Source organism: Macrotis lagotis, chromosome 1 (assembly GCF_037893015.1).
Source record: "Macrotis lagotis isolate mMagLag1 chromosome 1, bilby.v1.9.chrom.fasta, whole genome shotgun sequence".
NCBI lineage: Eukaryota > Metazoa > Chordata > Mammalia > Peramelemorphia > Peramelidae > Macrotis > Macrotis lagotis.
In genome coordinates, this window is record NC_133658.1 from 510648855 (window position 1) to 510661825 (window position 12971).

At 35.8% G+C, this 12971-nt stretch overlaps 1 protein-coding gene across 2 annotated transcripts in view; it reads left to right on the forward strand.

Moving 5' to 3' along the window:
• DIPK2B (divergent protein kinase domain 2B) overlaps positions 1-12971 on the forward strand; it is a 36601-nt gene that overhangs the window by 12842 nt on the left and 10788 nt on the right. For both annotated transcript variants that reach the window (XM_074214132.1, XM_074214129.1), the window contains one exon: positions 2545-2718. In XM_074214132.1, the coding sequence (XP_074070233.1) occupies positions 2545-2718 (174 nt within the window). The remainder of the gene's footprint in view (positions 1-2544; positions 2719-12971) is intronic.

Below are 12971 nucleotides of genomic sequence, written 5' to 3' on the forward strand. Positions count from 1 at the left end.
TAAAGAGCCTTGACATCATTTTCAAAGAATTACTACAGGAAAATTGCCCTGATATTCTAGAAACAGAGGGCAAAATAGAAATGGAGAGAATCCACCGATCCCCCAGAGAAAGAGATCCCAAAAAACCAACACCCAGGAATATTATAGCCAAGTTCCAGAACTCCCAAGTCAAAGAGAAAATATTACAAGCAGCCAGAAGGACACAGTTCAAATATCGTGGAGCTGCAGTCAGGATCACACAGGACTTAGCAGCATCTACATTGGAAGCTCATAGGGCTTGGAATATAATATACCGGAAGGCAAAAGAGCTTAGAATGCAGCCAAGAATGAACTACCCAGCAAGGCTGAATGTCCTCTTCCAGGGAAAAAGATGGACTTTCAGTGAACCAGGGGAATTTCGAATGTTCCTGTTAGAATGGCCAGAGCTGAACAGAAGGTTTGATCTTCAGATACAGGACTCAGGTGAAGCATGGAGATTGGAGGAGAAAGGGGGAATATGAGGGACTTAATGAGGATGAACTGCATGTATAGAAAAATGATATTGATAATATTCATATGAACCTCAGTTAATAGAGCAGGTAGAGGGAGCTTTTATAGTTGAAGCACAGGAGAAAGCTGAATTCGAAGATAAAATATGGTGTAAAAATGGAGTCAATAAGAAAAAAAGGGAAATGGAATGGGAGAAAGAAAAAGGAGAGGGGGAATAGTCCAAGATATTTCACATAAGATTTTTTTTTATTACAATGAGCTATTGCAATGATATGGAAGGGGGGAGGCAAGGGGGAATGAGGGAACCTTTGCTCTCATCAGAAATGGCTAGGAGAGGAAACAGCAAATATACTCAATGGGATATAGACATCTGGAGTAAGAAGGAGTGGGGAGCAGGGGGAAGGGGTGGGAATGTGAATAAAGGAGGAGAAGATGAACCATGGGGGGAGAGTGGTCAGATATAAGACATTTTCTTTTTTACTTCTTGCAAGGGGCTGGGATTGGATGGCCTGCCCAGGACCATAGGGCCAGGTGGATTCTGGGCCTAAGGGGAGGTATGGGGGCTCAGGGCTTCTTGGCCCCAGGAACAGGGAACTATCTGCTGTGCCACTCAGTGACCCTACAGCAGAGTCAGAGTGAAAGGAGAGAGAAAAATATAGTACATGGTAGTGGAGAAATAAGAAAGGAGGGAGTTGCGATCAGCAATGGCAACGTTGGAAAAACATAGAAGTAAGTTTTGTGACGGACTTATCATAAAGAATGTGATCCACCCATGACAGAGTTGTTGGTGTTGGAACAAAGACTGAAGCACATTTTTTGTTATTATTATTTGGGGGAGGGTGCAGGGCAAGTGGGGCTAGGTGGCCTGCCTGGGGCCACATGGCAGGGTGATCTTTGGGTGTCTGGGGCCGGATTCAGACCCAGGTGCTCCTGGCTCAAGGGCCAATGCTCTGTCTGCCACCCAGCCACCCCTACTATTATTACTATTTTATTTTATTTTGGGTCTTTTTTTTTTTCTTCTTTTTGGTTTTTGCAGGGCAGTGGGGATCGGGTGGCTTGCATGTCACATGGCTGAGTGATTATTGGGTTTACGAGGCTGGATATGGACTCAGGTGCTCGTGGCTCCAGGGCTGGTGCTTTGTCCATTGCACCACCTGGCCATACCTACAATTGTTACTATTATTTTTTTTTATTTTAATTTTTTTTTCTCTCCCCTTTACTTTTTCTGCCCAAGCAAGTCTATCTATATTCATGGGGGGAGGGGTATTTTGTTTACTTGTAAACAAGGATATTTTATTAATGTAAAAAAAATTTGTACAAAATGAGAATAAAAAATAAATTAAAAAAAAGAATGCCTGAAATTACTAATATAAGTGAAATGCAAATTTTTTATTAAAGCCTGACATTCCATCTTACTTTCAGAGAATTGGCAAAGGTGACAAATTATGAAAATAAGCAATGTTGAAGGGATTATAGAAACATGGGCACATTAATGCATTGTTGATGTAACTCTACAATGATCCAACATTCAAGAAAAATAATTTGAAATTATGCAAGAAAATAAATAAACTAAAAGCACCCATTAGGTGCTTATATAATAAGAATGTTTGTAGTAGAACTTTTTATATTAATAAAGACCTGGAAACAAAGCACATGTCCCAACAATTGAGGAATGGTTAAGCAAATTGAGTTACATGAATGTATCATGAAAAATATTGAACATGATGATTACAGGGAAGCATGAAAAAATTTATATGAACTGGCATAAAGTAAGGTTAGCAGAATCAGGAAAGTGATATACACAATGAATATAACAATGTAATGGAAAGATCAAAACTGACTGTTGTGAAATTATGATGATCAAGCTTTTTTTCTTCTACTTTATTATTTAATATAAGAGATAGTTTTCTTGGAAGTGGTGGGAAATGTAGGTGATGAAAAAAGATATTAACAATAACTGCTAAAAGAAAGTTGGGCAATACTTATAACTTAATTATAGTGGTCTCCACTCCAGTAGCCCTCACAATCACCTATATGGATGTTTCCCATTTACAGGGTCTACCTAGTCCAATGCTTCGATGTCCCTCACAGAGGCTCTTAGATCGCATTGTCCGGAGATATGCTGAAGTGGCAGATGCTGGCAGTGTCTTCATGGATCACTTTACTGACCGGGACAAACTGCGCCTTCTCTACACCCTTTCCATCAATGCTCATCCCATCTTGTTACAGGTAAGTTCTCTGTAGCCACAATGCCCAAATTGCTTATATTAAAAGGGGAAAGAATTCAAATTCAGGAGCATCTAGGGGACTCAGTGAATAGAGTTCTGGAGGACCTGAATTCAAACCCAGCCTCAGATACTTGATACTTAACTAGTTATGTGACCTTGGGAAAGTCACTTAACTCCATTGTCTTGCAAAAAAAGCAAAAAAGAAAAGTAAAAAAGAATTCCATTTCAACTAATATTAAATCTAGGTAATCAACAAAATGATAAAAGAAACCTTGATTCTGTAGTGTTTGAACATTCCTAAGATATTGTATAAATGCTCTCAGTAAAATTCAACAATTACTATATCAGAACTCTCCTGGTGGCACAAATCAAGAAATCTTATATATTCTTAATTCCTGGAAGAGAACTTTTTCAGACTGTGTTTTTCTTTGTCATCTCAAATGCTTTCCGTTTTTTCTTCTTCCTTCCCTCCTACTTCCCTTCTTCCCTCCCTCCTTCCCTCCTTCCTTCCTTCCTTCCTTCATCCCTAACAAAGACAGCTAGGTGTTAGACCTGGAGTCAGAAAGATTCATCTTCTGAATTCAAATCCAATCAGTCATTTATTAGCTGTGTGGCCCCAGGCAAATCACTTAATCCTGTTTGTTTCAGTTTCCTCCCTTGTGAAAATTATTTGGAGAAGGAAATGGCAAATTGCTCTAGTATCTTTGCCAAGAAAACCCTAAATGATATGATGAAGAGTCATATATGACTGAAACGACTGAACAACAACAATCATATCAGGATGTTGTATTCTTGACATTTTTTCAGTAACTGTAAACACAGAAAAGGTAATAGTGGAAAGAATTTTGCATTTAAAGTCAAAATATTTAGGTTCAAATCTCAACTCTGCCACTTCCTGTATGACTTTGGATAAACCATTTCAATTCTCTGGTCTTATATTCCTCATCTATAAAATGAAAATAGATAACTCCAAAAGTCTATGTCAGCTCTAAATCCATAACAATTTGTGACTTGCCTCTTTGCTTCTCAGACTTTCATCATGGATGCTGGTCCTCAATATAGTGAAGGTTTGGTACATTTGGAAAAATATTAACTTTGATACTTTAGAGTCAAGTAGGAGGTATAAAGAATGATAGTGTAGGTGCTATAAAACCCAGTGGAATCCAAGGTGATAAAGGAAGGCTATTGCATCCAGTTTTAAGTCAGAACTTTCAAATTGTCCTTTGGGTAAGTGATAAAAAAAAGAAGAAAAGATTAGTAATCTGTAAAAGGCAGCCCTTAAATCACATTACTCCGAATAAAAAGTATGAGGCTGGATATGTTCATTGCTGTTCTTGCCAGAATGCAAATCCGGAGTCAACAATATAGGATGAGTTTGGAGATCCAGAATTAACAACACAGAGATCCATTTTCATTGCTGTTCAAAGTTATTTTAAGGTTACCAGTTGAGATACATTTGCCTCAAAGAGCAGCCTATATTAGAAGCCTCCCACCAATAATGCACTTTTAATCTATGGAGTATATTTTACTTTAGACCATCATATCCCATTCCACTTCCATTTATTTTTCATTTCATTCTTAGCTGGTCCTAACAACTTCTCATCCCTGTCCCCATCATGAATAATCAGGAATAATTTTTAAAGATCCCAAAATGCTGTCTTACTACTTGAGAGCTATGGTGAAACAAGAGCTGAGAACCATAAACTTAGAACTAGAAGAACCCTTAGAGATTGCCAAATCTGTTCTACTTTTGAAACATGAGAAAATTGGTTCCCAGAGAGGAAGAGGACTTCAGAAAGGTTACACAGCAAGTTTATTGCAAGTCTGAACCTGAAACACTTTTTCTAGTGGTTTGTCCATTACACCAGATTCTTCAGGCTAGAGATTATCTTCCTTCCTCTGTAAGGGCAACAATCAATGTTTTCAGTTGTTCAATCATTTTCAGTTGAGTCTAACTATTTGTGACCCTATTTGAGGTTTTCTTGACAAAGATACTGAAGTGTTTTGCCTTTTCTTTCTCCAATTCATTTTACAGATGAGAAAACTGAGTCAAACAGAAGGAAGTAACTTGCCCACGGTCACACAGTTAGGAAGTTTCTGAGGTCAGATTTGAACTTAAGTCTTCCTGACTCCAGGCCCAGGCTGCCCACATTAGGGATTTCCAAATAAGATAGTTCATGCACTTCTATTTGACCACAAGGGAAACATTTCAAGCGAGCCAATTTTTTTCTGTTTCAGTCATTCTCATGCATCTCCCCCCATCACCATCACCCTATTCCTGCATCCTTTGCCTTTCCCCAACTTCTGTTTTATGTATGCTGAGACTTGGTGCTTATGAGTAAGCTATGGCAGTAAGGTCTTGGGGCACAGACATTTGTCTTAAGTGTCTGAGTATAAAAAAATACCCTGCCCATCTCCGAGTATATTTCTTAGTTTCTATGGACGAATTTTGGAAGAACTACATGTGTCACATAGAGCAGATTGGTCCATAGGAACCTCATCATAAAAGGATGTATCATCTTATGAATCAAGTTAGAGTGGGCTTGGTCAAAGCTACCCCTAGAACATTAACAAGAAAGTGATTTCACTTTAATGGCCCCAATTTTATGGAATCAAGTATGCAGGATAACGCAGAATTTATTCTATTTTTTAAATTGTTAAGAGGGGAAGAAGGGCTGTTTTTGTAACCAACTTCTATCAAGTCTCAGTCTAAAAGTCACAGATTATCCTTTCTTAAGTAGGTGGGAATAAGACCATCTCAACTCTGGATAAAAGTTAGAAATATTTTGAAACCGATTTATGAATCATAACCACATTTATTCAAGGTAAAATAGCAATACTTGTGATCTCTTAAATAGGAAAACTTCCATTCAAAGGAAAGATACAGAATTAGGGGAAATGAGTCAAGCAGTTCCTACCACTATCTTCAAAGGTCTCTCCAACCTTCTTAGTGATCAATGTCCACATGGAACTACTTTAATATGGCTGCACCATTTAGAACTTCCCAGTTGTCACCCATTGGCATTTTGTCCTTGGATGATAGAGTGCTGATTTATCAACATAGACACTTTTACCAGGTTCAAGCTGAGATAATAAATGATAAGCAAGTCATATTTACAGATCCAAGAAATTATCACTCACACATAAAGTTGTAATGCTTATAATGAGAAGAAAGATGCAATTATCTTTACAGGTAACATCAATATCAGCAGGTATTGGGATTTGTTTTAGAGGTATAACAAAATACTTGACAAATATTATGGTTCAGATTTCTAGGGAATAAATCCACAAATTCATTATGTAAATGAAGTTCTCCAGTCTATTTATTCTTTTGATAACTTTCCAAATATTCCTAATTATTGTGAACTACATTGTATCTTTGTATTCTTAAGGTGGCACTTTACACACTTAGATAAAAAAGTATTAGAGAATCTGAATGAATTATATATCAAACAAATTATTCCATAAATTGCTATGAAGTACCAACTTCCCATCTAGTGAAAAGATAAGAATAGGAAGATAAACTCAAATATCTTTAGGTATTTTGAATAAACAAGCTCATTCCAAAAATACATATAATAAATATACATGAACATATACATCTGTGCACATATGTAAATGCTATAAATATATATATGTATATTATATCCAGCTATCCATATATATTTGTGTTTATGTATATATATATATATATATACATATATATATACCTAGAAGTTAGAAGACCTGAGTTCAAAACACCTTAGAAATTTATTAGCTGTGTGTAAATCACCTAACCTTGTTTGCCTCAGTTTCCTCAACTGTAACATAATCTGGAGAAATAAATGTCAAACAATTCCAGTATCTTTGCCAAGAAAACCCCAAATAGGATCATGAAGAGTTGGACATAAATAAAATGAATGAACAACAATATATGTCTGTGTATATATATAAATATAGACATTCACACAGTTTTTAAAAAAAATTTAAGTTGCCATCTAGTCATAATTAATATGAAGCTTTAAAGATGAAATTCAATTTTCTAATTACCATGTTCAGAATAATAGACATATGTGCATATATAGACCATCTCATATATATGCAATTGTTAAACATGTATACTCATACCACCTAGAATCTTTTGAATATAGTTATTTGAAAGTGGGTTTGGACTTTAAAGTTTCATATTCATAAAATGTGACATAGATTTTTATAAATTTATATATCATGATATAAACTTTTCAATACAAACTTATACAAAATACCTAAAGGTCTTCAAGTCCTATTCTTATCTTCATATCAGATGGGAAGTTGAAGCATGATGGTAGTTTATCATAGAATTGTTTAATGTTTATTTCATTCAGATCTTTTAACAACCAGTATAGTGTTTTTACTCTTAATTACCACAATCAATTACTACCCACAATCCAAATCCACCATGCCATGGATTATAATTGTTCCCAATAAATCCATCAGAGGCCATATAAATGTGAACCTAAGTTGCTGACTTCTAATTCATGATTCATCTTCCTTTTCCAAATCCACACTAACATCTCTGAAATTAAGTTTGAAGCTAATTAGAAATCTTGTCAAACCTTTAAAAATAAATTTCATCTTAAAAAACAATCTTTTGTTCCAAACAGTTTCTAACAAGTAGAAATCTTTCTTTTGAATCTTTTTTAAAAAAATTTTCCCATCTGGTCCTTTCATTTAGCTTTCGGAATCTACCCTAACTTGCAGACACCTTATAATTTAGACTAACTCTACTGCAAGTTATTACATCTCTCTTTATTATATTCCACTTTCCTTTTTTACTACTCTTAAATTTCTTCCCCTTAATTCTGTTTCCAAAATGTTTCCTATTTTTTAATTACATCATTAGTTTTACTTTCCTTTCTTATTGCTTCTGTCTCTTGCAAATGAGTGCACTTTCTGGGTATTGGACTAATTATTTTTTAAGAGCTTTTCTTCATATTTAAAGACTCTACTGCTCAGGCTGCTTTCCATTTCATTATTTTTAAAAACCTAATCCTCTGTAAGTATAATTTGTATATAATTTCTTCAATTTGCTAAAAATTGCATTTAACCAAATCATTTATTTAGGCTCACTCCCACGAGCCATTGAAACTCCTCCTCACTATAAAATAAAGACTTGATGTCCCAAAATATTTCTGCTTACAATTGGAGAAGAGAAATGAAAGGCAATAGTTGTTTGAAAAAAGTGAATAATTTAATCAACTATTGGTAATAAAGTTCTTCAAATATAGTTTGCTTTGAAAGAAGAAAAACAATAAAACATCCTTTCTATTTTGGAGTTAAGTAGATATACACAAGATGCTTCAATACCATAGGAGATTGGGTTTAAGGGATTTCCTGTATTTCATAGTCTCCATGAACCAGAAAATAAAAGAACATGGCTAGTCAAAAGATTTTAAGGGTATTGAACTTAGAAAGACCTGAGTTCAAATCCAGTATCAGACTAGCTTTGTGGCCCTGGGCAAATAACTAAATTTCTTTCTACCTTAGTTTCTTCATTTACAAAATATGTATCTCTCTCAGTTATTGGGAAGAGAATTGATATAAACTTGCAAGGCATTTTGCAGATATTAAGATACTACAGAAATGTTAGCTATTATTATTGTTAAATTTCAATTCCTAGTAAATTCAGAGAAACTTCACCATGAAATTCAAGATAACTTCAGTTTTATTGCTATTATAATTTTTAAGTTTATTTCACAAGTTCATGCCTAATTTGATTCACATATTTTCTCCTAAAAGGGTATGGATTTGGTCTCTTTTCCGCAAGTCTCAGATAAGAGTTTTTTTCTAATTCAATTTTTTCCATAATAATTTTCATGATCTTTCTGTATTACCCAATCTCTGCTCAAATTGGAAAAATTATCACTTTTTAAACTGACTCAAATTTTTATTCCTTTTCACTTAAAGATTAGTCAAATATACCTGAAAGGGAAAAAATATATTACTGATAGTATTCACTCATTAATAAAACCAAATGGTCACATGTTAACAAAGTTAGATGACTTTTCTGGAATCTATGTAAGTTTGTTCTAGCAAGTTACAGGTACCAACTTAATAATTTAGTTTAATTGTTTTTCCTGAAGTTCCTCAAATAGCTTACTATTTTTTTAAGTTTAAAGTCAACTTTTTTTATTTAGATTTAGAAAATTCCTAGAGTCCTGCAACTCTGTAGGACTAGAGAAGACTCTGAGGTAACAACAGTTGGAAGTCTGGATTTGGGAATCATGGTGTTTTCTCTGGAAAGTTTCTAGAGAAATGAAGTCAGGGGTCTAGTTCTATTCAAGATAAACAAACAAAAAGCAAAATACCTTCTAGAGAAGTGGAGGGTACTTATCTCAATTTTTTCTTCCATTTGGGATTAGATGATGATTCATTTGTAGCTACCAGCCTTGCCAAACACTGTATGGGGGCTAAGGATTTCAAAATAGCATACAGATGAGGGAGAAAAAGTCACAATAGACATTTTAAATGATAGGGCAAGAGGGTAAGAATTTATTCCCTTGATCAATTTGGTGAGCTCACCAATCACCTTGATGACTTTATAGAGCATGATCCTTTGTATGGAGTCATGAAAACATTTGTTTGGGTATACTGTTGAGAAGACACACAATTATTGATTCGGTTTCAATAAAAGGTGTTGCCCCAAGATGATAAGCTGACTAGATCCCAAGAGGATGGATTCATATCTCAGGAGTTATCCTTCTGTGTTTGCCTATAAATGAGAGCAACTGAATTTTTTAACCCTTATGATATGTTATCTTGTTGTCCTCTCCTTTTAACTGGGACTGAAGGAATGGAGGAAAAAAGTAGGAATTGGCTCTCCCAGTCAGGAGAGCTTGCTCCTATCAGTTTTATGATTCCCCCTCCCCACTAGTGTGATTGTGCTTATTTTCACCTTAAGAGGGCTAGGTATAGCTTCTGATTGGGATTCAGAGGTTAGGATTCCCCCAAAACGATTCATTAGTAAAAGGAGGCACTCTAGTCAAAGAAGCTGCTCTTTTGTGAGGTATTTATGAACTAATAACTCTTAGAAGTTATTAGAATTCTTATGAATGAATAAAGAGGCTATTAGGACTTAGAATTCTTATAAACTAGTAAAAAGTTGCTAGACTTAGAATTCTTTTGAACCAATAAAGACGTCATTAGAATTTAGCTCTTAGGAACTAATAATTCTTAGAAGTTATTAGAATTTAGGACTCTTACTGTACTAGTAAAGAAGTTACTAGAACTTAGAACTTAGAACTAATAAAGAAGCTACTAGAATTTAATTCTTATGAACTAATAATCCTTAGAAGTTATTAGAACTTAGGACCCTTGCAACTAATAACTCATAGAAGTTATTAGAACTCATAAACTAATAAAGAAACTATTAGAACTTAGAACTCTTATGAACCCCTGCAAGTGCTTTGTGTGTTTCTGTGAATGCTTTTCATCTGTATTTTCTATGGCAATGATATAAACATTGGTTTCTCCTTGCATTGTTACTGTTTGTATATGTAATGATTAGATTTTTAGTAGCTTATTTGTAGCAAATAGTTTGTAGCAAAAAAAAGTAGAAGAATCCAGACAAAACCCATGAAGTACAATTCCTCTCCTGTATCCCTCTTTTCTTTCTAGTTTCTGGGATACTGTTTTGTGTAACAGTGAATTTGGGTTTGATTATAAACACTCTTTGGCCTTTATCTTTCTCTTTTTACTTTAGGCTGACTCAGAATGCTCAGAACCCAATGAGCAGTTGTGGACACTGGCTCAACCACCAGGCCCAGCTCTCACGGAGACTGATTGTTTTCTCTGACACCTTAAACCCAGACACTATCCCCCTATACTGTCAACTCAGATATTGGATATATGGAGCTTTCTCACTAAGAACAGAGTTCTTTTTGGAATATAGAAAGAAGGGAGGCAAAAAAAATCTTATAAAATCCCCTCAATTCAGAGATGGTGACACATCACCATCATAATGTGAGTGAAGGGTTATCTCACCCTGTTGTGTAAAGTTTTTCATATCACATCTCTGTAGTCATAAAATATCCCAAGCCCTCTGGTTGCACTGGGGAAATATGTTCAGGTTAATGGTACAACTCACATCTCCATCTCAAGATGAAATGTTATCTGCCCTTTGAATTCTGGGCCTTTCTGTCCTCTGTCATCTTTCTCCTTCCCAGAAATATTGATGAACCAGTCACAGTCATGGATATAATTGTATGGCCTCTAGAGCTTTTTCCCAAAATATCTGTACACCCTGGAAATCTGAGCCTTCCAAAAACAAGGGCTACATATGGAAACTAAGGACCCTTTTACTCGCATCTATGAAAGTATATGAACAAGCTTCTCCTAAAGTAAACTCCAGATGGGGAATAACGAGCCAAAAAAGAAATGTGTCTGTCTTGGTCAACACCCGGGATAGGAACTAGGCTATGTGAGCCCATAGTCATGGGGAAGGTCTGGGCTATGTATAATATCTTGTGTTCTCATCCAGTATGGGAAGCTTGACTTCTAATTAACTTTAGGAGTTGAATACTTTTTTGGGGGTAGAGTGAATCCCAGATATCTGTGAGGAGTTTGTTCATTTTTTTAAAACCTGCCTACTCAGATTAACAAAAGATAAATTAGCCTAGTTCATATAGGATAGTTTTATTATTTTTTTTAAAGTAGGTTTGGACTGACTGTCTTACTGTATTGAGGCACAGCAACTCAAAAGAGATCATAGAGATTATAATGCATAAGTACATCTTTGAAGTTTACCCAAATGCTTTCCTCTCTAGGAAAGGAAGCAACTTTTTTTCTTTTTCTTTTAGCTATTTTTTCTTTTCCCTTTGTTAGTTGTTTGTTTTGTTAAAAACTACTATCTCCAGTAATCCTGGGGTTGTAACAGGCTCTTTTGAGTACTTGGGCAGGGTGTGAACCTATAGAAAATCTGTAAAACTTTGTTGAATTTGTACAATTTGGGGGGTAATTATAAATTCCTGACTTGTCACCTATGGGAGTTCTGGGTCCTCATAAAATCTTTTTTTGGAGAGTGTCTATAAGCTGCCTCATAGATCTTGCTAGAATTCTTGGTACCTACCACTGGGGAAGGTCTTGAGGAATATAACGATCAAAGGCTTTTTTTGGGTGTTAGGGAGGTATCCAGGCACGAAGATCTGGACCATTGTGCCAAGGTATACTTTGATTTTTTGAGATCACTAAGACTGAATTTTCAGGAGAGTATAAGGGGGGGGAGGAGGAATGAGCAGGCCTAGCAAGAGCTAGGCCTGGTGGTTGAGCCAGTGTCTACAACTGCTCATTGGGTTCTGAGCATTCTGAGTCAGCCTAAAGTAAAAAGAGAAAGACAAAGGCCAAAGATGTTGATAAACTTCCAATCAACTTAAGGAGTTGATAAGTCATAAACTTTTGTCAGGGTCAGGAAAGTACCTCCTCATGGAGAATATGGACATATCCATCCATACTTGTTGAAAAAATAGAAGTATCTTCCACTTGGTTTTCAATGACTGGGGCTTTCCCCAAAATGATCTATTGGAACTCAGGAAAGAAGATTCTGATCAGAGAAATCTCAATCACTAAGTAGTACCAAGCACTGTCCTAAGGTACTTTTAGTTTTCTCTTTCTGTAGGATGGAGGAAGGGAATTCTCCATACACCCAATATAGTGACTTGTGACAGAAGCTCAACACCTTAGACAATGATTGAGTTCCTGCAAAACACATGGAAGAAGCAGACATCTGCTAGTTTACAGAGGACAAGAGTTGAATTAATGGACAACACTTCTTTTCATATTTTTTTTTGGTTTCATTTTGATTTTTTTGGTTGTTTTTTTTGGGGGGGGTTGCAAGGCAATGGGATTAAGTGACTTGTCCAAAGTCATGCCAATAGGTAATTATTAAGTGTGTGAGGCTAGATTTGAACTCAGGTCCTCCTGAGTCCAGGACCACTGCTCTATTTAGCTGCCCCTGGACAATGCTTCTAATGCCTCAAATTCCTATAAAGGGGAATAGATGTTTTGAATTCCTAGGCAGAATGATCCTGGAATCTAGCCAAAGAAGAGAGATTTCCTGGATAGCACTGGCATTGAGGATTGCCTTAAGAAAGCTGAACTCTTTGAGAAAGCTAGCTATAATTAATGCCTCTGCTTTCTTTCTTTCCTCTCTCTCTTTTTTTAACTCTCCACAGGCTGGCTTCCAACTTCATTCAACTGAAACTGCTCTTGCTAAAGTTATCAATTATCTCTAAACTGACA